The 26,484-nt window shown below is 37.8% G+C and overlaps 2 protein-coding genes across 6 annotated transcripts in view; one reads left to right on the top strand and one right to left on the bottom strand.

The window, feature by feature from the left end:
• The first annotated feature begins 754 nt into the window (after nucleotides 1-754).
• On the top strand, nucleotides 755-15,352 carry LOC139964543 (homeobox protein Mohawk-like). 3 transcript variants are annotated; one of them, XM_071966182.1, is made up of 6 exons: nucleotides 755-1,533; nucleotides 5,978-6,131; nucleotides 7,409-7,595; nucleotides 7,835-8,131; nucleotides 10,178-10,220; nucleotides 11,012-15,352. In XM_071966182.1, the coding sequence occupies exons 1-6, from the start codon at nucleotides 1,391-1,393 to the stop codon at nucleotides 11,106-11,108; spliced, it is 921 nt and encodes a 306-aa protein (XP_071822283.1). In that variant the 5' UTR covers nucleotides 755-1,390; the 3' UTR covers nucleotides 11,109-15,352. The 3 variants fall into 3 exon arrangements, with proteins under 3 accessions (XP_071822283.1, XP_071822282.1, XP_071822284.1); XM_071966181.1 differs by having other exon boundaries at nucleotides 756-1,533; nucleotides 10,175-10,220; XM_071966183.1 differs by lacking the exon at nucleotides 755-1,533 and adding an exon at nucleotides 5,110-5,174 and having other exon boundaries at nucleotides 10,175-10,220.
• A 754-nt stretch (nucleotides 15,353-16,106) lies between these two features.
• LOC139964539 (thyroid hormone receptor beta-like) overlaps nucleotides 16,107-26,484 on the bottom strand; it is a 32,709-nt gene continuing 22,331 nt past the window's right edge. For 2 of the 3 annotated variants that reach the window (XM_071966178.1, XM_071966176.1), the window contains 6 exons: nucleotides 25,513-25,654; nucleotides 24,707-24,918; nucleotides 24,223-24,339; nucleotides 22,997-23,252; nucleotides 22,100-22,227; nucleotides 16,107-19,625 (listed from right to left, as the gene is read on the bottom strand). In XM_071966178.1, the coding sequence (XP_071822279.1) occupies nucleotides 19,440-19,625; nucleotides 22,100-22,227; nucleotides 22,997-23,252; nucleotides 24,223-24,339; nucleotides 24,707-24,918; nucleotides 25,513-25,654 (1,041 nt within the window). In that variant the 3' untranslated portion in view covers nucleotides 16,107-19,439. Of the gene's footprint in view, nucleotides 19,626-22,099; nucleotides 22,228-22,996; nucleotides 23,253-24,222; nucleotides 24,341-24,706; nucleotides 24,919-25,512; nucleotides 25,655-26,484 lie in introns of all 3 variants that reach the window. The other variant, XM_071966177.1, reaches the window with a different exon arrangement.

Below are 26,484 nucleotides of genomic sequence, written 5' to 3'. Positions count from 1 at the left end.
ACATATTAGTTGCTGTTTATAACGCAGTTTATTACACCTAGGTATGCTAATTGTATCATTCCTGCAATTTGCACATATGCATGACATTTTTTAAATTCTCTGCTTAGGCCTTGACCTTGCACATCTAGGCTACTACTCTGCTGCTATGCACCGTTTCCGGCCAGAGGCGCAACACCGTATACTTCTAGGGCCTCGCCCCCCCATCAATAAATCAAGGGGTAATTAGCCTCCCCCACCCCCACCCACCCCCATCCACCACCCCCAGCCCCACCCCCATCCACCACCACACACTGACAGACATAACGTTACAATAAAACTCCTACAGGAAGGGCTTATATATATCATGTATGTATACGGTACAACCTATAACAGTTTCTTCAAATTCTTCAACATTGCTGCAAGAGTTAAATGTAGCACCAGTTTGCACTAAGCAACTCTCGTTAATAAAAAATTACTGCCCTGGACGACATAGCATCTTATCCCCTTCCCTCCGCTACATAACATAAATGGTACTCGGTATCCTGCTCCTTGATTATTTACCATTAGTTACCCCATGGACAAAAACGCTTATCCGAAAGCATTGTCTATAAAAGTTGTAAACCATTTCCTGTCGCGCACGCATCAAGCTCTTCGTCAAATTTGAACAGTGGGTTCGTTTTCTGTGAATGAAAGTTTGTGAGTGTGCGTATGTGTTTGTTGTTCTTCTTCCTAACAATGCACTTGTCAAAAAGAAAACGCGGTTGCTTATCACAGTTATGAGACAGCACAGACCTACTTAGCCGATATATATAGAGGAGAACATTGTAACAGGATCAACAACGTGACCCTAGCCTTCGATTAGTCATCAACTGTTAAACCCTCTCAAGTTGCGGTTAGGTTTTTCCGGCTAAAGATAAAACAGCAAAGAGTGACGAGATTCTTATCCTTTGCAAAGCTTGCCTGCCTGGTCAATGAACATCACAGGTTATAAACATACTATGAGCCTAAATCGTATAACAATATATATAATTTGCGATAATATTCAACGTGTAATTCCGTCGTGCTGTTACGTTGCTGAGTGGAGGGCTATGCTTGTGGTAAATAGAAATCAGATCTTGCCCCACTTGTGAACGAGAACAACGGAATAGTTGTTTCAAAATTTTGAGAACTGGTGAACTATAAATCATTTAGTCAGCGGGTGTGTAAGCTCTTCGTTGTGGTGTTTTATTTGCGGTTGTTCAAAACAACTCCCTGGTTGGACTATTCCAGTGTGTCATCATCGCAAACTTGTATCTGTCGGATACGAAACCATATCCTGTACTTATTACACGACTAGATGTTTCAAGAACAACTAATATTTATATGTTCTAGTGGATAAAACCGGGGGAAAAGAGGAACACATTTTGCGCACATGGAGAGAAATTCAAGAGATTCAGGCCACATTTATTGGCATAATGTAAGTCCTACACTTACGGAGGATCATCGCGATGAAAATAACAATTTGAGTCACCGTCGACATAGTTTGCGGACTAGGAGTCGAAGATATCAAGACAGGTGAGTGAGACTACTTTGTTGTGTTGTAGTTTTGTATAGGACATTGATGTAAGCTGCTTTATAAGTGCCAACACTCAGGTATTTCTTTACGTGCCCTGCAGCTGTTCGTTATAATTATATTTTATTCATAGAATCCAAAATAGTTGCGTAATCGACTAATCGTAATAATAGTCGATAACTTTGACGAATTAGCTGTAATCGTAATATCTTGAAATTTGAGAGTGATAGTAAAGCAACTAATTCGACACTTAATTGGTACCATGGTATAAAGTGGTTGCAGGGGTGAGGGGGAGAGGGAGGGGCGGGATGAGAAACACTAGAATGACTAGATGATCCATATAGGCCCGTCTATAGAAATGTCTATGTTGATATGTAGCATACGGTCCATTTTAAATCGAAGCTTTGAGACATGGCTTTCCCCTGCTAATATATTATTAGTATGTTATTGTATGTGAACATTCCTTGCGTACAAGGCTGGGAGGTGAGTGGAGACTTGAAGCGGGAAATATTTTCCAAGTTCCAAAATAGGCTATCCGTTTCTTAGCTAAATTTAGGAGGCCAGTGGCCACTTCTTATCGCAGTGAACATGAGTGTAGTACAAGCCTCATACGGAATGCATACTGTGCCGTATCATGTTATGTGTTTAAAGGTCTGCTGTATAGACCCCAACCAGGGAGCTGCTACTCTAACCCTGCCCCAACTATAGCACGCTATCTTGGACAAGTTTCTTGGGATTACGTAATCGACCTGTCTTGGTCGTAAAATGACCTCTTTCTATCAATTAGTCTGCAACGCCTGCCACATTTTTTCTTGTATGAGGGTCTTTCGGTGTGAACGCTGTATGATTAACTACACTGTAGACATGAACATATTTCCACACAGTGTCGACACAAAGAGCCTATAATGGTTTAAAGAAGCTATATGCAGGCATCTTAGAGCCTGAGGTGGATTTACGACCGTGGGCGGGTCGATTACGTAATCACAAAACTTTCCTAGCTACAGGGGCTGTAATTGGAGCCAATAAAAGCAGATCTTTAGTGCAAAATAGCAAGTTATAGGTATGTATATGCAACACAGTCGCGGATGGAAAAAATTTTCATTGACAAATGCGTTTTGTATTCAGAATGTGCTGTAGCGTACCGGCCGTATTTCTCAATACGGAGGGAGGTTTTTAAGGGGAGGGGGTAGGTGGGGTTGTGTTTTTTCGGGTGGGTGGATCGAGTCGGGTAGGAATAGAGTTCTAAGTAGTCACTTATTTTGAAAGTCGAGTCGAGTGTCGGCTCAATTCTTTCTGGGCCGAGAAGCTTATTGGAATCACTTCATACACCTGTTGCCAGGCTTACCCTACGTTCTCCACCCAACCTGTTCCCTCCCACATCATGTATTATACAACTATATTGTGTATACAATCATATTGAAATCGTATGTGAAGAAAAATGCCCAAATTGGACGACTTGCATACCTCGATCGAACACAATCTGCCCTAATTCTGTGCCGTCAAATTCGGTTTGGAAAACGATACATTTTATACGATCCATATATATTTGACCTTTCAGGCAAGAAAATCACAAAACTTTGCAGAGGGCAGAGCGAGTCTTCAATTTCGTGATGATGGACAATCCTTTATCGGCGATTGAACGCGTCAAATCAGTTAAGATTTGGAATGACAAATGTGACGCGATTCCCGAGGGGGGCTTTCGTTTCCCTGGTTATGGAAGTGATGATTGATTTAACGTCCTAAACTGTTTGGATAACGTAGGATTTTGTATTGCCAAGAGTCTCGTTCCAGACCAAAAGTTCAGAATTGCTGCGCTGATGCATATAATCTGTGATATATATTTGCAGTTTATTGTTCCGACGCTTTGAATCCTTGGGAACCAATGCAGTGAAGTTGGCGTGTGTGTGCATGTGTGTGACGCCCTTGTCTTGGCCAAGTCGTTTGTAATACCCCCTTTTTGGCAAACTTTACATGCCCAAAGTCCGTTTCTGCATACCACGAATATGCTTGCTTGCCCACTGTATTTTACATGCCCGAAGATCTTTCCGATACAAACGTCTTGGGCATTTCTCCAAAGAGGGGCGTGAATTTGTGCAAACCAAAAAATATATATTCATATTATGGTTACGAAATTGCGTGTCATGTGAGATCATGTAATTAGCGACCGTCTCGCAGTACATACCAATCTAATAAGGCTAAGTGATTGTTCACTGCGGGAGGCAAGGCTTGAATAAACATTTTGGGGGAAGTGGGCCCAATTGGCAAACCTGATTGTCGTCTCCGCTTTTCCGAAGCAACTCTTCCAAAATCAGAGGAAAACATAAGATAGCTTTGGAGAAATGTGCAAGACCCTAGTATCATTCTGAAGCGTTGCCGGGCGTTTTCTGGGCAGTACAGCAAAAGATACGTGAAAATAGCTTTGTGAAAAGGAAAGGTACACTAGGCTGTACATACTAGGGTCTTAACAAGACTAGTGACGCCGTAGCTTGTAAACACGGTATCTCAAGAAGGAAATATGTGATTGATGTCATACTTGGTGTGTATCTTGTCAAGGGTCAGTAGGTGACCCCTATTGGTTGTGGTGGGGCTATGATGCATATTAATGAGCGTGTCAATATCTTTTCAACCGTATGTCCGATTTAGTTTATACTTGGTATGGTGATGTAACTACATAGTGGACATATTCTTTGCAGTAGACATTCATTGTTTGGGACCATATGACCCCCAAAAAATTCCTGGTGCATTTTTTAGGCCGGGTAGGCCCAAAATTTATTCCACCTGAAATGTTCTTTGGGCCCGAATTTGTGCGGCCTAGTATATTTGGGAACAATTGGACCCACAATTCTTTGGGTTCATTTCTATTTGAGGGGGTCAAATATATTTTTGAGCCAGTTTGCTTGCGCCATATATTTCTGGGACCATTTAGGCGCAAAATTTTATTGGGCCCATTTTTTTGGAAGGGCCAAATCTTAAAAAAAAACTCCACAATAACTGCAATAACTCCACAACTTCAAATCGAATTGTATCCAAACTTGGAATACAGTTGTTGTTGATTGTTGGTACATGCATGGCCTAATTTTTTGGGATTATCTGGGCCCAAAATATACCGGGCGCATTTTTAGGCCGGGTGGGCCCAAATTGTATTTCCGCATTCTTTGGGCCCGAATTTGTGGGCCTAATATTTTTGGGACCATTAGGGGTATAATTTTATTATACTATGTCACTAAATGGACTTTGTCGACATGATAACTGATGTGCACAAGTTCAGGAATATTAAATAACATGTATGGCTTAACACACTGTAGGCTATATGTTTAGACAACGGAAGTTTCGGAACCATTAAACGATTTCCCGTTCTGGTTTGAGATGGTTGTGAACGAAATATATTAATGATTTGGTTGAGTTAGTTGTGCGTTCCAAAAATGTCGATGGTTTGAAGAATGTTGTAAGGCCTGTTGTCCGACTTTGTCTACCAACAGTAATATTGTTTGGGCTAAAGTGGACGTTTCTGCTGCGGGCGCTAGAACGTAATGAGAAAGTTGTTCAGCGTATGGAAGTACATAACACATATTCACACAGTTTAAACTGTAATACGGTCGCTCGGCTAACAGATGCAATTCACTGAAACTGAATCTACTCTTAAGTAACAATTATTCACGTGTTATAATATAAACATAATAATCCATAATAATTAGTTTCTTGTTAACTCAAGAAAACCGTGCGCATTTGAAGATCGTGTAATTTTGACTCGCATCCAAAAGTTGGAGACTCGGAGTCCTACAATTACTTATAGTTACAAGTGTAACTTGTCTAAGCTAATTAAGTTTGCCTGGCGTTTCAACTAAATTTCCACAACTTACATTACAAGAGTAGTAGGCAACTTAGCTTAGGCTTAGTTTAAGCCTTTTGTCTTATAGGTTTAACAGGGCCTTACAGTTACTTGTACGCCTATAAGTATAAGCAAGGATCGATAGATTAACCCTACGACTAATTCAAACTAACAATAGGCAAGACTTTGCACAGTTTCGTAATTGAAGATTTGTAATATAATTTGTAATAATATAAATACAAATAATTTAATAATATAATTTGTAATAATATTTGTCATCCCAATTATTGTTACTTAAAAATTCAATGTTAGACTCCAATAGATTTTTCATATGCCAGTGCTAGACTGCTAGTCCTGTGACATTATTAACTTAGTTGAACCAAAGATAACTCACCTCCGAAGGTGAAATATCTTTGGTTGAACCCAACTTAAATATTCTGTATGATAGCCTTGCCGTTGTATTAAGTAAGTGACCTTGCATTGGCTTGTATTATAGGTATTACACAGTATCGGTCTATGTACCCAAGGGATATATATGTTTCACTTATTGAAAGATCAAAAACTTTAGAGAACTAAACTGTTTTTCTCTCTTGTATATCACTATCCTCCCACCTTAGAGGGTCGGCCTCACAGATGAAAGTAAAGAAACATCCCGACAAAGACATGACAAAACCGCTGAAGACCTGGCTGTATGAGCACAGAGACCACCCCTATCCGTCCAAAACAGAGAAAGTTCTGTTGGCCTTAGGATCTCAAATGACTCTGACACAAGTAGGTATATTTGAAGATGGTTTTTAAATTGTTTATGTTTTAAATTGAGTTTTGAGATGGCTGGCTAGAATCAGTTTTGAGTGAAGACACAGACCCAATCAACTAGTTGGCAGCTAGATTACCAAATGGTCATGATGTTAGTAGACTATATATGTAGTCCAGTCACTTTCACTGATGAGTAGATGACACTCAGATGTTTATAAGGGTAATTTCTCAAACATTGAAAGCGTTAGAGAGATACAACCTGAAACTGATAGCAATTGTTCGTACAGATGACTACTTATCAAAAATTAATTTTGAGCCAGGCTTTAGTCACACTTAGATGTTTCTAGACACACAAGGCTGCAGACTTAATCAAGTCATTTACTTGAGACAAATTTTGGTGACAATATCAGCACTGTCAGCAATCTGCTGTACCTCAAATATGAAGAAAAAGTAAAGTATTGCAGAGCCTAGTGGCACTATGACATCACAGACTTACTAAAAGGAAGTCCCAACTCAAGGATATCTCCCAAATTGAGTGAGATTTTTCTTAGCTGGTCAGAAGAGTTGCTACTCGTTACAAAGATCTCAATTACATAAGTTGGGTTTCCGTCTTCTTGATAATTAGCATATTTGGTTGCTATGACATTCCAGTTTTCCCTTCAGCAACCATATGGCCCAATCAAATGTTTCCTGCCATTTTAACTGGTTTGTGAATTACCCTCGATACTCTAGCACTGAGTCAGACTGATCCATCATCAATTAGTGAAAATTGAGAGAGATTCCAGCAGTTTCTTCAAGATTTGCCCCCCAAATACAGGTTAAGGAGTATACAGTATAATGATCAAGCTATTTCATGATTCCAGCTGGTTTTCAAACTTTTGTCAGCCAGACACTAATTATTATACACCCATTAATTACATGTAAAATGCAAAGAAGAATATCAAATGGTCTACTTGAACTTTATACTTGAAAAATTAAGCTTGGTTGTTCAAACTAATGAGTTAGATTGTTAATCTGGCAGTTAACTATTACTTGTCACAAAAATAGGAATACAAAATAGTTAGGAAAATCAACCCAAAAAATCTGCTCTCAGACTTAAATAGCATTGGAACAGTTGAAGGTTAACTTTGTCTGGTCACACACTCAGTTGCTGGAAATTGCACAAAAAAAATGAGCTACCTTTAGCTCATTAATGGTAAATTTGCCCAAATTTGGCAAAAAAAGTCAGCAAAATCGATTCAAAAGGCTGCTTTTCAAGACACTAAGCGAGCAAATGTTTTTTTCAAATGAAGGTCTCTAACTGGTTTGCCAACGCCAGGCGACGGCTGAAAACCACGGTCAGGCAGTCTGGTCTTACTTGGAGCAGGAGGATTCAACTCTACAACAGGCTGAGCAGTGACATTGAAGATAGATTAAGTGTATGCTCAGAGGAGGAGGAGAGGATTGAGCACCCCCTTCCAGATACCAGGCAAATAAAAGGTATTTTTTTGCAAACTCTGTGATATCCTCTGTAGAGAACAAAGCCCAGTTCCTCTGGAGAAAATCATTTCGTGTTCGTGGTTTAAGTTGCAAGAATATGACATCTTGTAAATCTGATGCAAGGAAAGAAAATTTTAATATATACTTCTTCATTTTCATGTTAGGAGTATAGATGGAAGCAAGATCAGGAACAAATGCAAAAAAGGTTGATTCATTCTCTGAATTTCTTTTCTTCGTAGAGTCAGGACTGCATAGCAACTTCGAAGCGGTTGCCTGCCGGCTACCACCGAGCCCTGTCAAAGAAGGTTTTATGGAAGGCTGTCGTTTCCCAGTCCATAAGTATAAACACACTATCTTGCAGCGATACCTTAACGATGCCATTCAGCATGCTCATGCAAACAGACAGACACTTTTCTCTGGCCACGTCACAAACAGAGAACAAGATAGGTCAACATTGGGACGGTCAAAGGTCAATAGTTTCTCTGGATCAACCAGCTCCCATGACTTGGAGAGAATGTCACCAGTACCCTCAGAAGGTAAATAATTTTCCAGCCCCCCCCCCCCACCCTCCATATGCCTTTAACATGGTCAAAAAGGCTTTGATGAAAAGTCCCATCAGCAAAACCAACTTATTAGATATTAGCTCCTGGAATTGCTCATTCTTCCATCTAAGTTTTGACTTCCTCTGTTGCTTTTGACATCTTTCCTGTCCTTCTCCCCACCACTTCCCTTTTCTCTACCACAATCCTCTCTTCCATCTTCTCCACCCTACCCCTTTACCCTCTTCCTCCAATCTTTCATCTGCCCTCCTGCCTCCCTTCCCCCACTCTTCTCCCTCATCCCCTTTCCCTTCTCCCTCTCTTCTTACCTCTTCCCTTTTCTCCCCCCCCCCCCTTTTTACCCTTCTTCCCTTTCATACTTCCTATCCCCGCCTCCTCCTATAACCCATCCCCTCATCATCCTGTAATCCTTTCCTCTCTTTATATTTCAACTGTGTGCAAGTTATTGGATCAAATGTATGTCAGTAAATGTGTCATCAAGCAGCCCATCTCAATGGGTGGTCCATAATACATTCTCCTAATACAGAGTCCAGATAAGGTTTAAGTCATAGTCTTTAAAAATTTGATAAATCACTCTTTGGATTTCACCCTGAAATGAGGGACATTGTTCAGACTGTTTATTTGACAAAGCAACCTTCCTGACCTCTAGACAAGATCCTAAACACATAATCTTGATAAGTTTTCTTTAACCTTCAATTTATATCCATAAGCTGTATTTCGTTAGAATGTTGTTTTTTACCCCCTTTCTTGACCATTGACAAGATTGATGAGGTTCATGTGAACATACATGGTTACTTTAGCAGTGCTCCCTAAGAAAGATTGGGGAACTTCCAGCACAAACTTTGAAATGTTTGGAACTGAAGCACATAATTCACTATGAACATTTTTGGATGGGCATAAGAACTGTATAATTGATTAAAATATTGATAAGAGGCCAATTATGAGTACTTATGTGGTTTGAAACAGACAAGTTTGTAGCATGCATGTGTATTGTGTACAACAGCGTGAATATGAGAACAAGTAGAATTGCCATGACTGAGTACCGAGTACTAAGTTCTAAGTATAGTGTTTGCACCTAGGTAGTACTGGGTACCTCCCAACACTGTTGTGACCTAGTTTTGAAATTCAAAAGTACCCAATTCTAGGATTGTTTCGTTAGTTCTGTATTTTTTTATTTTTGTTTCAAAATTTATTTGATAGTGAAAGTCTCCACACTTACCTGGTTTAGTATTGTGTCTTTCTTGCTTAATTTTATCTGTTCAAAATAATGTCTAGAAGTTCCTGATTCTATGTTTTACTGGTTCAGTCTTTGTTACATAATCAGCTTCAACATATTTATTTAAACCCCTCTGTGCAGCTCAAACAGTTTCATATCCCTAAATACACCCCCCCCCCCCACACTGGCTTCATTGTTTGCACTAACCTAAATTTAACAGTGCAATTCAGTAATCTTGAAAACCAAGGATATGGTCAGGGTTGGGTGATGAGAAGGAGGATAGAGGGAGGTGGCAGTGAGCTGGATATGATAAAATAATTGATTAATAATATGAAAGAGACCGATAATTGTAGGAGGAGGGGTTAGGGCCCAAGCTATGGAGATCCCCCCCCCTCCAATGTTACATATTGTTTGGATAATTCACCACTTTGAAAAAAAATCCCCAGTGAACATCAAATAGTGAGAGCGTGGTGGCCAATTGGCTAAGGCGTCGGGCTCATGATCCAAAGATTGCTGGTTCGATTCCTGCCTAGTTCATTACGTTGTGTCCTTGGGCAAGATGCTTTATCTCACTTGCCTCTCTCCACCCAGGGGTTAAATGGGTACCTGTGAGGTAACTTGTCATTGGGCGCAGTATACTGTATAGCTGCTGCCGACTGGAGGGATATCATTGAACAGGGGTAATATATTTCTTGAGACACATACTGACTTCAAAACACATAACCTAGCTGCATGATTTTAGTTATTTTAAGACTTATTCAAGTGTCAATTATAATCTTTTTATCTTTAAATCTTTCTTCCAGCAGAAACTGTCAAATTGGATGGAGAAGTCTCTTCAGAATCAGAAAGGTAAACGGAGGAATAGCTTTGTATTCAGTAGTTTTAGGAAAAGAATATATTGGTTTTACATGGCAATGGTACATTTACAGTAAAGATGGCATGTATATTGGTGGACAATTGTATTGATGTGTGTGTGTGTTCATGTGTGGGACACCATGCCCATAGACACATCTCATGACCAGAAAAGTATAGCACTGGTCAGGTTGGTAACACCACGAGAAATTGAAATTGTATCAAATTGTTATGTGACCATAAAGCCATATAGGCCTAGCAGATTTGAGGAACAATTTTTGTATGTTAATGCATGGGTTGGATTTGATGGCAGGCCATTGATTGTATCAGATCACAGGGAAATGACATATATCCCAATTTAAGTAGGTATGTCTCAGTTTAAATCAATTTGTGCCATTTTAAATCGCGATATACCAGTTTAATTTGACATTTGTCAAATTGTCAGTTTAAATCAGTATATGACAATTAAAGATACTGTTTTGTTTTTGTTTTTTTGTGACATCTACCAGATTCTAAGTGATTTATACTAGTTTAAATGGACATATGCTGTCCTACAAGTTTGCTGTTGTCTTACAATTGATTAGGCCTATATAGCTGCTAGCCAGCTTACGATTGAAAACATTATTTAATTAATATGTCATTAATATACAAAAGTGGGAACTCAGTTAAACATTAGATGCAAAAGATATACTTCTGGGTTATAGATTTTCAGCTAGGAGAGAAACATTATGTGTCGCTGTTAGTGTAATTCCAAAGTCTGTATAATTTACCTCTTGGTTCTTTTGCAGTCTCGACAGACCAGACACGCATTGGTTAGAAATCGACGCTGCCCTTGCACTCACCAACTTTGTTCGAGCCAGAAATGGTCAAGCTTTGTGCTTGTAGGGCAGCAGGAGTGCTCTCAGTTTGACTCTGATCTGATGGAAGTCAGTCTGGCTACATAAAACACTACTTGCAGAGTCTGTTGTGTTTTGGATGTGTTATTAGCAGGCATGAGCTTTTTCCGCGAATTCGCGGAATATCCGTGATTTCTTTTCTACCTCTGGGACAAAAACTATTATCGTAACACACTGTAGCATTAGCAAACTGACGCCTATACTGCAATTTTTGCAAAATTTGTGTTTTGGATGTGTTCTTAGGTCTTCATTGGCCTGCACCTTAGTATTGCCACACTGCATGATAAGTGTTATTGTAATGGGTGGTTAGGCCTAGGCTGCTTGTTAGCATAAATATATAGCCTAGGGCTGCCTAGCAACCATCACTGCTGGATGTGACCTGTAATGTAAGGCTCACCAAAGTGACTTCAATCTTGTATTCAACATCAACTATATATACTGTTAGGGTAACAAGCCTACCTCTGGATGGTACATTAACTTCATGTGTTATGTACTATTCCCCAGTCTTTTATTTTAAAACCTAATCAACTTGAGCCACAAGTCTTTCCAAAGCTTTCTTTAATCACACTATCAAAACCTGGTAAAATTAGGTAACATTTTATTAAAATAGAGATGAAGTTGTAAAAATAGACTCTCCTTGTGTACTGTGTACTCACTACCCCCATCCTCCCCAGCCCCCCCCCCCCCACCGTAACATAATACCTGTTTACTCTACTTGACCAACTTTATCTAAAATGAATACATTTTTCATCATCCTACAGTCACTTAGTTACCAAAAATTACTGTAAAATACATGAGCAAGTTGAAGGGAAGTGTTTAGAATACATCCATCCTTCCCACCCCCCCCCCCACCGTATATTGTCCCCTGCACCAGTACCTGGAGGATTCCCTCGTATGAATCTAGTTTTAAAGATGACCAACCTCTGATATTGTTTATTTAGCTTTTGTTTATATACCTCAGCATCATATAATTAACACAGTCTTTGGTTATTCAAGTTTTAAGTTATTGTACATCGTAGTTTAAACAGTCAGTTTTCGTTATCATATTGCATGAACCACAACTTTGCAACATAATTGCCAACAAACTAATCATATATTGCAGTCATTCTAGGATAAAAAGTTTTTTAATTTTTACTCTGCTATCCTCAAAGTATTTTATCCTTGTTGAGGCCTTGTTAATGTTACCATTATTATGCAACTTGAATGATCAGTTATTTTCTTGACAAAACATTCAGTCATATGAGCACTGAAGCATTGCATTTTACTTTCCATTTACTAACATCTGACGTATTTTTACATCAAAAATATTATCATGCCTTGATTTGTTTTTTTCTCCTTAAATCTTGTAAATATCTTTCTTTCCAGTCAAAAATGAAGACATCTTGTCGAATGTTGATCATTTTGATATCTTTGAAAGGCATTTACTTTGTCAGTTTACTTAGTTTATTTATTGTTTAAGGAATTTGGGGGGGGGGGTAGAGATAAGGGTATCATCATATCATGGGTACTTGGTAGCATTATTGGCTCACTTGATAGAGGGGGTGATTTGTGTAGCCAACTTCTACAGTATAGTACATTTCATTTCGGTTATAAAATAACATTTATGCCTATTTAAACTCCCACCCATTTCAAGTACTTCAAACAACCTTATCTCGAGTAAGAAACAAGAAATTGAGATGGGCCCAGCCCGATGGTGTGGAATTTATTTTTCCATTCAATAAACATGTCACAATTGTCAGCCACCAGAAAATCCCTTCATTAAGTAAATATTTCTTCAGCATATATTTCACTTAAGCCTCATATCATAATACGTGGTTAAGAATCGGCCGTACAGCTTACACTTCACTTGTGCATTTATTTCATGTAACCCTCATATCATAATACTTGGGTAAGAATCGGCCAAACAGCTTAAGACATTACTTGCATTTATTTCATGTAAGCCTAATTTCATGATACTTGGGTAAGAATCCGCCGTACAGCTTACACTATACATGCATTTATTTCATGTAAGCCTTATATCATGATACTTGGGTAAGAATCGGCCATACAGCTTTAGTACACTTTGTGCATTTATTTCATGTAATCCTTATATCATGATACACTTGGGTAAGAATCGGCCATAGAGGTCAACACTTCACTATGCCTTGGTTTCTAAATAAATACACTTGACCATTGTTATCATTTTGTTAATCTGGGCAAAGAATATGTTAGTGTTTGTTTGTAACACTAACCCAAGATTAACCAACAGTACCCCGAGTAAATGATAAGACTGCAAAAATAAGTCGGTATTGTCATTTGTTTATAACTGTAACTGTTTTTCACAAAATACAGTTTATAACATTAGACATTGTATGTTGCAATTTTTTGTTTGTTCATTTCAATTCTGGAGCATGTATATGTTTTCATAAATAGTGGAATATGAAATATCAATTGTGGCAGAATTGTAACCACAATACTTCCTAACCAATCTGATAAACCTTCTGTAATACCATCATGTTGCTTGGTAATGCCTGTTTGTCCCTGGGGATGTTCATTGTCAGGGTCTATGTTAAGCTTACAGGTAAGCCCAGCTGGGTGTGGATCCATCTAGTTTAGTTTATAATCCCCACCCACCCCCGTCTCCAATACCTTGTGATTGCAAAATTAGCTGTGGGTCATTTCTTTGCTCTATTTAGCAGTATATCATACATACAGTGAGAATATATGAGTTCCATGAAGTGTGTACATTGGTAGCTTAATTACCACAGGTGATTAGATTCATTGATATCACTTAGTACAACACATTGCTTTGTCATAAAACAGCTGTTTTTACAACAGCCATTAATTAAAACAAAACCAGAAATTTATCTCCCACCCCCTCCCCATCCCAACGATTATATATGCCTAGATTTTATTATTACAAAACATGAAAAGGTAAGAAATGACGGACACATGAGAAAAGCAGAGAATGACAAGAACAGGTTAGTAATTTCAATGTTTAATACTTCCTTGAGATGCCATACATGCAAAATATAGCCTTGCTTGGCTCGACTTTCTTCTTTTCAAAGTCGGATATAAAGATACAAATATCGATTGACAAATAATTAAGACGACAAAAACGAACACTACCGGGAAAAAACAGACATTAAACTTAAAAAGGGAGAGGGACTAAATATGAGCTATACACAAAAGTTGTCATTGTCATTTTGGAAACAATATTAATATGAGGTAAGTTACTGGTACAACTGCTGCAGCAAAAATATGAATTGTATTTCAATCACTTTTAAGAAAAACAAAAAGGTTTTTTTTAAAGATTTTTTTTTTTTAAAGAATAGACAAGATGAGCACGACTCTTACAACCTGAGAATTAAAAAAGAGGAAAACTCGCCTCCCACACAAGAGGCTAGTTTGGATGAGTGAGGGACCTACAAAGAACTTTTGGGTGGCTCGTGAAATGTAGAGTAATATAGTTAAAAAAAACATTTATAGAGATTGAGAGAGGGCAACGGTGGTGCCAATCATGTATACTGAAACTATGGATAGGTTAGAGAATAAAGTTTGCTTTGATTTTAAGAGGTAGTATTTGTTTCCATCTCACACACATTTGGTCTGGATAATTAAGAAATGTCTACCTTCACTGGATAATCCCGGTTTAAAGTGTCCGTCGTTATTAGATCATCCTTGAAAGTTTGATGAAATAATTAAGACAAGAATGTTTAGGTTGAAATCTACAATCTTTTTACACTAAACTGTCAATGTGTGAGTCAAAGAAACAAGTACTCACAATGCTTGGTCTAAAGTTCCTCCCCCCCCCCACCCACCTCACCCCAAATGCATGGGCTAAATCCTACCACAATGCAGAGTTCCTAGGCAAGGGGAATGGGAGAACTTATTCATTCTTCAGTTTTATGCTTATAGTCTTCAACGGATGAGGGCAGGTGAACAGTAAATCCAATTGTGACTCGGCTAGTATGAGAAACTAGCAGAGTGCACTATAACACGGACTGCCTAATTATCTAGCAGAACAAAACATGACTAATTTGGTCAGCACATTCTGTACCAGATTTTAATATTTGGATTTAGCTATTTCCTACAAGCACAAAAGCATCTGTGCATAACTAACATCTTTCTTTTTATATGTGTTTAATCATCAGCATTTATTGAAAAATGTTCACCTTGTTTTTCAAACAGAATAATGCAAAACAAAAACATAAGACGACATAGAAAGTGATCGATCTTAAAGGATCAACAAAATCATCAATCAGCTGCAGTTAAATTTGATCAGTTTCGAATGAAAGTATCAATCAGCTGCATGCAGTTTAATTTGATCAGTTTTTCGAATGAATTCCCCCCCCCCCCAATTTCTTGGAAAAAGTAATATCATGAAGCATTCTATCCCCATTCCTTTAAAGAAGCTGTCTTCTAGTATCAATGCTAAAAAACTTTATGATTAACAATTTTTCCTTTATAATTAGCTTTATTAATTAATTAATCTTGGTAATTTCACTGGAAAGAAGTGTTCAAATTACTTAAACATTTATAACAAAGATAATTAAAAAAAAAAGACAAAATAGTTACAAATGTTCCAAGTTTCCGAGTAGCCTTACAATTTCGTCATTTGAAAGCTGTTCAGGATTTAAAGGTCTAGGGACACCTGTGAACGACTTTTATCCAAATCACGATAATAGACATTAGAAATCATGAAAGTAGCTGTAACCACCATCAAAGATTGACCATTTCACAAGTCTTTTGTTAATTCTAGTTTAATTTATGAATAAACATTAGCTAATTATGCACATTGATGATGTAAAGGGAGTGACTGCCTAATTATCTGTTATGTTATCCGTTTGTTTTTACAACCTTTGTTTCAAGGACACTGACCCCAGGAATCTGGCCAAAGGCGAGTTGTTGAAATGTTTTACTGTCTTCTATGAAAAGGGGCACATCACAATATTCAAATGATGTATGTGGGCTTGTAATTAGGGGTTAACTTATTAAGGCCTTATGGAAACTTCAAATGTGATTATCTTGAAAACGAAATGAGCTTTTCGAAAAATTTGAACCAATTTTTGAATGTGGTTATCATACATAACATATGTACTGAATATGGGGCAAATTGGCTAGGTGTCTGTAGTGCTTTAAAAAACTCTTTATAACTGATTACTGATGACAAGCAATTGAAAGTTAAAAAAACTTATTCAGTATAAAACAAATGCCCAAAAATCTTTGAAAATTACTGATTCTTCATAAATGAAACTCCATTTCAGTAAATTTTTAACTTAACAAAGTAAATCATCTGTTGCTTCTAGCATTTCAATCCTCTGAAATAATCAGCAACAGAATATGTAAAGAGAGGAAGTCTTTGGGGTTTTAGCAAATTAACGTTCATTTGTACCATAATTGTATACCATAATTGCATAACATAATTATCATACAATTGTCTAACAAAAATGAAAACAGGTTCCCCTTCTACATTTAACAACAACATAAAAAAAAGTGATGAACCTATGTATTGATATTATAACTCAGACTTCATGAACGGTGAAATCTGCTGCTTTTTCATGTTGTTACGTTTAATATTACTGCACTTTTCCAAAAACCTGATATCAGCTGTTAGAATCAAATGAATTATTTTTCACATACATTTGATTTTTTTCAAAAAATATTCTATAATTATTTTGAAAAGTTCTAATTACACAAAGTTGTGAAAATTACTTCTCACAGCTCTCGGGAGAAGCCAGATGGGAATCGGAGGGGGGTGCAGACACCAGATACCACAATTGGGTACAAAATATGTTTTGTAGTCATTTAAAACCTGTGGCATCATCATTCAAAGAATTTCTGTTGCTCTGTGATCAGCAAGTAACTTGTGAATGCTGGTGGTAATTTCGAAAGGTAAAATAAAAAGTTGGCATAGATGGTTGTGGCATATAATGTATATATAAGTATAGAAACAAAATAACAATCGAGATGAGAGAGAGAATGAAAAGGATAAAGGCATCAGAGATTAATTAATCACAAACTGCGGAGGTAAATTTGGTGGTTTCCTTCTTCTTCTTCTTCATTTTTTTTTTGGTTCTTTTTGCTTTTTTTTTTAGTCTTTGGATATTCTTGTAAGCTGCTCGAGTGATCAATCCTTTCTTTACATATTTACAACTTTTGCAGATCCCAGCCTTTCCACAAATGAAACCTTCCCAGGAAAGTTTAATTACTGTTAAGGCTCTTTGTTGCCTTTTACATACATACACATAAAAAATAAATAACAATAATAATAATAATAATAACTACAAAAAGATAGATGTTACATTGAGCATCCCTCACACAAAAAAAAATACCAGTCGAGACTTGATGTCCTTTTTTGGCTTAAATTGTTGTTGGTTTTTTTTTTTCATTTTTTCACAGAATGCCTTGATAATAATATTATTAATGTACATGAAAATGCCCTGATAAGTAAAATTGAGGTAGCTTGGATATTTTAAAACATAATTTGAAAACGTGATTTGTATGTCCAAAAGATAACTTGCCTTAATAAACTAAAGGCTATGCAGGACTTATGCAATCTGCCACCTACATAGTCAGGATTTTGTGACAACAGAACAAAACTTATATAGGAAACGATTTCAAATTTCCCTGATAAAATCTTTCTTTTAATTGATGGATAGCAAAAACACACTAATGGCTTACAAGCAAAGATTGTTCTTCACAGCTAAATATAAAAGATCAGTTTACAAATGTTTCCCTACCTCCCAACCACCCCCCATCCCCCCTGCCCCCTCTCCCAATTTGATTGACTTAATTCCTATAAACTAGGTTCATACTAAGTTTCACTGAGTGTATAGGTGCAGGTATGCCTGTCGAAATGAACAAACATAATATTTCTGTCCGAAGGAGTTTAGATCCGGCTGATTATGCGAGAGGTTGAAGAGCACAAGCTTAGCAACATATTTTGTAAATCATACATAGGCTGCTATCTCTCTAGAGTTTGTTAGACCAGTTTGGATGCAAATCTGAAACAGTCAGGTGGTGGCTAGATGCCAAAGAAATTGTTTTAACACTAATATTACTAACAGAAATGTAAGAAACGTTTCCAAGTGCTGTCATACAAAACTTACTCCTACCATCGCCGTTGCCATAGCAACCCTTTCGATGCTATTGCCTATTCTCCCAGTCCTTTACTCATATATACCATAAATACTCTTGTCTATCTTTAAGGACCTTTGGAGCACCCTACTTCCAGAATAAATCATTCTTGGAACAGTTACTAGTACTGATTGGCTGTTATGCTGCATTGAAAAGACACTCCACTAAAATTGGTGAAATTTTATTCTGGAAAAGGAGGTATTCGTTGTTTTTTTTTTTAGATTGTATTATGAAGTTCATACTACAGAAATTATGGTATATATCGAATTGCTCCTCGGTCATATGACTCATTATTTCTAGAAATTCAGGATACTGCTACTCTCTAGAACAAGCAGTTTTGAAACGTAATACTCTATTTTAAAATGGTGCGTTGCCTGCCGTTGCAATGAAAAACAAATCCACTGCCAAACGTTGGCAGGTTTGCGGTTCCGATAGTGGAGACTCATGAATCTTGTTATTCGAAGATGTTTCGACTTCTAACGAAACATGTTGCTAATGCATGAAGTATACACTTTGTCTGTCTGTCTGTCAGCCTTAAATCAACATCTACAAATGTGTTTCATAGAGAACAAGTCCACAGCTGAAACTATGACAATGCAGTTTTAAGATTTGGTAGAGCACATTACAGAAGCCAGCTAACAGGTTTATATTCAATATACGTTAGTAGAGGTACAGTCACAATGTAATTTATGAATAGCGCCACCTATTATATAAGCTTAAAATCCTCTGCTCTGCAGATGATTAGGGCACATAATTACAGGAAGTTAGTTACTGCAGCTGTAAGGTGACAGGATTTAAATACCTTAGTACCCCCTAAAAATGGTATATTCCTTAAAGCCACCTTGACCTGAAATGAATCTCAAGCATGTGGTATTAGACACCCCTGCCATAAAATGGAATAAGCCACAGGTCATCTCGTCTCCAGATCAACAATGAAATGACATATTATTATATTAGATGTCACCTTTCATGTAACCTGTAAGCCTGTGATTCAACACACCCTGGCATAAAATGGGTTATCTGATGTTCATCCAATTGAGATGAATCCCATATGAGATACCAGGCCATAAAAATGGCCATGTTTCCAACGGTCATCTACTCCAGATGGACAGGGAAAAGTATACTATCAGATGTCACCTTTTCTGTAACGTGCAACATATCTCACATAAACCATGAAGGTTTTCATCCTTGGAGGATCAGTTTAAGTCTGGACGTCTGCTGATTCCATCTGATGTGATGTGTCAGAAGCGAGCCCCTCTGCACTGTCGAAAGTTGGACAATCCTGAAACATTTCCAAAAATATCGGAGGTATATCTTTGTAATTGTCTAACTTTATTCTCATGATGTTTTCCGTGTGTCGGCCACTTATGGTCCGGAGGTCTGTGATCTATAAGTGAGAGAAAAAATAAAGAGTTGAAACTTTTACTTCCTACACTAAAATAATTGTTCTCTAAGTAACCTTTCTATTAAAGAGCGACATTGATTAAAGCTTGCATCAGTTACAATGTGGAGGTACTGCAATTTTACAATTTTGTGCGTCAATGGCCCCAAAAATATTGAGCCAAGATGAATTTGGCTCAAAAATATAATTGCCCCTAAACTTGAACCGTAAAAGATGAGGGCCCAAATGGCCACAAATATATTGGACCCGCAAATTTGGGCTCAAAGAATGTATCCCAAATTGCATTTGAGGTGGACATAAAATTGGGCCCACCCGGTCCAAACATGGCCCCAGAATGTTTAGAGGCCCAGATGGCCTATATGTACCAGCTATTAACCAGCAACTGTATACTAATTTTTGCTACATTCCAAGTTTGCAGAGTTATTGCAATGTAAAGAAAATGTGGGCCCAAATGGTCCTCAACATATTGGGCCCCCAAATTCAGGCCCAAAGAATGTGTCCCAAAGCAAATTTGATATGACAACTATAAAGCAGCAATGCTGCAGTGGCTCAACCCATAATCTGTGAATGGATACCAATTCAGTGGAGGACTGCCATGGATGAGTCTATAGTACAGTGTTGTATGTATGCACTGTTGAATTAGTTAAACTCTGTGTACAGCTCCATGCATGCCGCCCGATGTGGTAGCTCAACAACACTAGACGGATTTATTACAGAGACTAGCAAATTCTGCCCAGACAGTAGTTCTAGCAAATTACTCATGGTCACCAAGCTTAGACCAATTCCCTGCTTTAGACTGAGATAAACTGGCATCAAATATCAATTGGAAGATAAGAAATGATACACCTTCAGGGCTATATTGACAGTACACACATTGGATCAGTTGTCATAGGAAGTATCTACCCACTGATATGCAATGGCTTATGACTTTTGACTGTTCCACACCCTGATAAGCTTCCTCCCTCCCAGATAAAGCTTCCTATCATAGGCGTAGGAGCCCAATTTGATTTGGGGGGCTGTAACGACTTGCATGAAAAATTTAACCAAAATTTTTCAGTAGGTGCCCGAAAAATTCTCAGCATATTGCCCGAATTTTCACACACATTTTTGGTTGGGGGGCTCCGGGGCTGCAGCCCCAACCCCCCCCCGCCTCCTACGCCTATGCTTGCTATCATATCCTATCTCGACACAAGTGTGACAACTCTAAAAAGAATGCTAAGACACTGAAAAAAATTATGAAAATTGCCCAAAAAAATTACCACTTCCTTACATCCAATATTGTACTCATGAACCAGCTATATTGCCATATAATCCAAAAGTGGCACTTACTGCAAATTTCACAAAAATCAGCCAGCAATTGTGAAAGAAGTAGTCCTTTTGAAAAAGAGACAGACGTTTTCCCTGCTACAGCCTCAAATAAGCACTACCCACATTTTGGGATGAGTTCAGCTAACAAAAGATTGGCCCACCCAGTGCAAAATGGCCCGGAAATTTTGGGTCCGGATGGTCCCAAAAAATTTAGGCCCACGTGTACTGGCTATTAACTAACACCTGTATTATACCAAGTTTGGCTACTAACCGACAAACCATTGCGGAGTTATTGCAATGTAAAGAAAACGTGGGCCCAAATGTTCCCAAAAATATTGGGCTCCACAAATTTGGACCCAAAGAATTGTGTCACAATATGCATTTGAGATGGAAATACAATTTGGGCCAACCCAGCCCAAAAATGGGCCCGGATTTTTCTGGGGCCACAATTGTCCCAAACATATAAGGCCTACATGTAACCTGTTATTAATCAACAACTGAATACCAAGTTTTGTTACAATCTGACTTAAGGTTGCAATGTTATTTACAATGTCAAGATTTTTAGGTTTGACCCCATAACCTCATTAATATTCATAAGGTCAGCGGCAGAGAGGATAGGGCACACCTTCTCACTATAATACATCTACATTGCAAGTATGACAAACATTCATCGCTCCGTCGTTGAGTAATCGCAGACCCAAGCAAGTGTCACAGACGCACAGAAACACACACACACGCACACACACGTCCAATATGACTGCATAAGTTCCTTTGCTTCCGGCAAAGAACCAGAGAAAGGGAGAGCCCCAACGTTGGTCTTTAGTTGAAGAGATCACTTCAGCAGTGTCTGCCTCCTCCCTACTCTCTTTCATTCGACTGGAATTTGATACTTTAGAGATATTTTCCAATGGCATACGATGCAACTCATAGCTAGAGTAAACAAATATTCCACACTGCTCATTGAAAAAAAAAAAAAACAATATATTTTAATTTTTTTTTTTAATTTCTCAAGAATTTAATGTCTTTGCTATACGAAATTCAAAGATGATGTGGTTTTGATCTAAAGACTTCTTTGATAAGTTTCTATGCAATAAGCATTTTAAATAGTCACTGAGTATATCCCTATGAAGCTTAAATCCTGACTTTCTTACTTTCATCAATATCTTCGCCCAGTGCACCGGTGTCTTTGGTCTGGTTACGTTCACGTAATGTTGGAAAGCTCCCAGTAAAACATCTTGTAAAGTCTCCACTGATTGAGAGTTGTGGAGACCTGGTCGATCTGTAAGACAAAAAAAGAATATTCTTCTTTCTAAAATGCAGAATCCAATTGGGTCAACAAGCGCCCAGATTTCAGAACTGTGTATGTAGGGTATCGTCTGTATCTAACCGGAAAACACTCATAATTCTCATAATTATAAATTAATTAATTCTTTTTAATAATATTTTTTAATAAAATTAATTTTATTAATTTAATTAAAAATAAATTTTAATAAAATAAATTAATTAATTCTCATAATTCCCAAGATTGAAATTTTGCAATATGACTGACCACTAATATAGAATACTGAGCCAGATTTTTCATAATTTTTTACTATATGACTAAATCGTTCAGGGAGAGCAAGGAAATCATACCACGTTTGATTTTTTTATGAAGTGTCTGTCAAGGAGGACAATTTGGAGGACAAATGAAAGTAAGGAAATATTAAGTTTCAATACATTACATTTTCATCATAGAATTTTACTGATTTACTCAACGATTCCTGGCAATTTCATTGACATGAATTTTGACTGGTCTAGTTAACAAACTGCATTCTCATTCTAAAATCAAACAGAATCAAACATAACCCAAAACCAAATAAAAAAAACTGCATGAACAAGAATTCTGCAGACTACAAGGTCATACAAACAAAAGTGTACCAGTTTTAAGTTTTTCTGTCAACATTAGTTACTTTCCTCATATATTAGTATAAATTATTATATATATTATTATATATATAAATATATATTACATATATATTATATATATATATTATATTACCATATATTACCTGCTATGAGAAGAACAGCAGCCAATAGAGCCATTTCGGTGTCGGTCAAATCTAATTTACATAAACCAGCTGCAAAGTCAAAGATCGGTTCCACCAGGTCGTTCAGCCCGCTACCCTTCAGCTCCTCCCTGCTGACCTTGACCCCGGTAGAGAGGACCAGCTTCTGCTCCTCGGCCTCGTACCGTTGAGCCATCCGGAGGCACATGATCTCCATGCAGCAAGATTTAAGGAGTAGCACTTGGTCTTGGCTGTCCAGCTGAAGAACGAAATATCAAACATATATTATTAAATATGCAAAAAGTGTGTTGATTTATATCCAGTATCCCATCCATCTCAAAATGCTATGCAAATTGGGCAACTTTCTATACCAGTGCAGAGATGTATAGCATTTTGGGGTTTTTGGTTTCGATGATAATCGTAACCTATGCATTCATGATGGCGTAGGGGTGTATATGTGTGTGTGAGTGAGTTTGTGACGCCCGGCTTGTAAAACACGATATCTCAAGAAGCGAATGTCAGACCAATTTGGTGTGTAGAAGTACCACATTGAGTACAAGAACCCTATTGTCTTTGTGGGGGTCAAAGGTCATTTGGGGTCATGTTGCATCATCAAAACCACAATGCATTTTTGCATTGTTGTTATTTTCTTTTAATTTGGTTTATACAGAAAGCATGTTATTTTAAAAGAGACAAACTTCAGACAGAGCCTTAAAAAAAATGCTGCACAGAATTTGAGCACTTCTTATGCCCCCTGACACACCCTCCTTCATAAATCCATCTCTGTAACTATACAAAAACAATAAAGGCATTGTTTTGTAATTGTTTCCCTTCCTTCAAGAATTATACCCGACCCTTGCCTTTCCAACTGATTCATTGAAAAAAAAAACTACATATGAGAATATACATGTGCCGTAAGTGGCCTGCCATACACAATTAACTGGATCAAAAGGTCATTTTATGGAATTTCTGATGCCTTGAGTATGATTCATACCTATTTCAAACACAAACAAATTGAAACTCCAAAGACAAAAACGATCATTAAAGGACTCATTAAGCTTCTTATAACTTTTTTTCTTGGTAGGGGGTGGGGGTGTGTTCATTCTGCAATACTCTGGTGGGATCATACTTGACCGTTATTGAAAAGAAATACCTTAAAATAACCAGAAAATACCTTAAAGAGAGTTACCTGAGAAAGTTACTTGAAGTACCTGAAAATCTGTACTAACCTCTTTAAAGCCGGGTATCCGTTTGGCAAATTCGACAACTTTCACAATAGAGGGCGCCATTATTTCAGCTATGGGCTTTGCCGTCCTTTGACGTTTGGCATCTGGTTCATCTGAATCCTGAAGGGGATGACACAGCATAATTAATGAAACAACGACGGTTGAAATCTGTCGCTGATCATAAGCGGTAAATCCCCTACCAGCCCCCCCACCCCCACCCCCCCATTCCTCATACACACACCCAGTTCCATAAATTTTCAGACTTGACAAAATCAGATCTATACAAATCGCCAGATATCAATTTGTGCTGCATCGGAGCTGGAGATGACCTATAGTTCTTTTCTGAAGCCTTAGACTAATTTCGTCGAGACACTTTCATTGATGAGTCTAAAGGTATGTGCACGGTCAAACCCTTTCAGCTTGACTTTCGTCTCTTATTCTATCTTATCTTCATCTCTTAAATGTTATTTTCATCTCTTCATCTCACCCCGCCATAGCTGCTCTCTGAATGTCTCCTGTACAGCTGGTTGGTTTCTTGGTGGGCAAGGACTATGGACTGAATTAAGCTCTCCTCCATCTCGGTGAGACGACTGCTGAAGAGCAAGCCGCTCTGCCTCAGCAACTCCTCTCGACTCCGTTTCTCCCTGTTCTCCTGGATGAGACGTCTCTTTGCCTTCCTCTGGGATTCGTTTAAGACCACTGTTGGGTAAGGAGGTGACGAGCACAAAGTTATGTGTGAAAAAGTTTCAAACAGATGGAAGTCCCATCGACAGTACTTTTGAGGTGGTGAATGAATGAACCATCTAGATTAAAACTGAAAAATCCCCCTCACACTCTCATAAGGGACTTCCCTAACAACTCCCTGCTCTCACCCTGCACATAGTCAAAGTGTCAATGTTGAAAGTATCAGTTTATAATAATTTACATTCACATGAATTGTGAATCATCATTAAACTTGACAAAACAGGTTTAAAGTTAGTCTTCCCTGATTTAAAGTGATTGAAAACCGACAGACTCGAGGGAGGGAAGAAAGCAACTTTAAAGTATGTCATACATCAATAATTTCACAAAGTCGAGAGGATTTGACCCTCAAATTGATGGGGACTTTTACAGTCCATTAGGAGACAACAGGTCTATAGGTTAAAGTATTATTTCAATATATACTGTACAATAGCCCACTGGGGTTCTGAATGTGGGGGGGGGGAAGTGGGGACAAGGTATCACTACCAGGGAAAACATTGATCTGGAAAAGATGCAAGTCATAGGGGTGTGTGGATTAATTAAGGTACTCACAGTCCGGAGCCATCCCCATCGCTAAGCATTTCTTGTATCTACACTGTTGGCACTGGTTCCTGGTGGTCTTATCAATAATGCATTCTTCATTCCATTTACAGTAATAGGTCAATGTCTTCTGAATTGTCCTCCGAAAAAATCCCTTAAAATACAAAGAAAATATTTGATAAAAAAACAGGTGTTGATAATTTAAACATGAAAAGTTTACATTTTGGGAAATGTGTATGTAATTGTTTAGACGAGACAGGTATCAGCATAAACCAATGCATTAACTTGAAATCATGAAGAAAATCACAAATCATGTAACTATGGAAACATGAAAACATGTAAACAAAATTTTGAATCCATGTGTCTATTTATATGCATCATAAAGATATTAAAAGTGCTGTAACTATTTAATTGCCAAAAAGAGCAATCAAATAGAAATCTTTCAAATTGTTCCTGAAGACTTGGGTTCACAGTTTTCTTCCAAATTGGGGAAAAAAAAAGTGGAAAACTCCATGGTTTTTTTGCCACATGCAAGAAGCTGGTTATACTTCTAGTAAAGTGGAAGACAGTGCAAAATGGAAGAAAAATATGTCTATTTTGAACGTATAATTTGTAGAATAGTCTAACCTTCACAGAGTGCGGCCTGACCTTGGTTTATCAAAGCACAGATGGTGCGCTGCTATGTTAATCCATTAGTCTTCGTTCAATACAGTAAGTTGTCAGATACTGTGAATAGCCCTTGCCTACCAAATGTATAGGTTAATTCTTCTGATGAAGCTCCACTTAATTAACCGAATCACCAGAGCATAAACCTTGCAGGCTGAGGTACAGTAGAACATGGAGTTTGCTACAGCCACATTGTTTCTGTTGCGATAAGTTTCCCAAGCACTGTCAGAGATAACATCTAGCCTAGGCCTATCCTATACATGAATATAAACAGAGATATATACACACTAGAATTAAAGCTCTGACCGAAAGCATTCT

The sequence above is a fragment of the Apostichopus japonicus genome, chromosome 23 (genome assembly GCF_037975245.1).
Source record: "Apostichopus japonicus isolate 1M-3 chromosome 23, ASM3797524v1, whole genome shotgun sequence".
Taxonomy (NCBI): domain Eukaryota; kingdom Metazoa; phylum Echinodermata; class Holothuroidea; order Aspidochirotida; family Stichopodidae; genus Apostichopus; species Apostichopus japonicus.
Note: the sequence above shows the minus strand (reverse complement) of the source record. Positions and strands in the feature narration are given on the sequence as shown.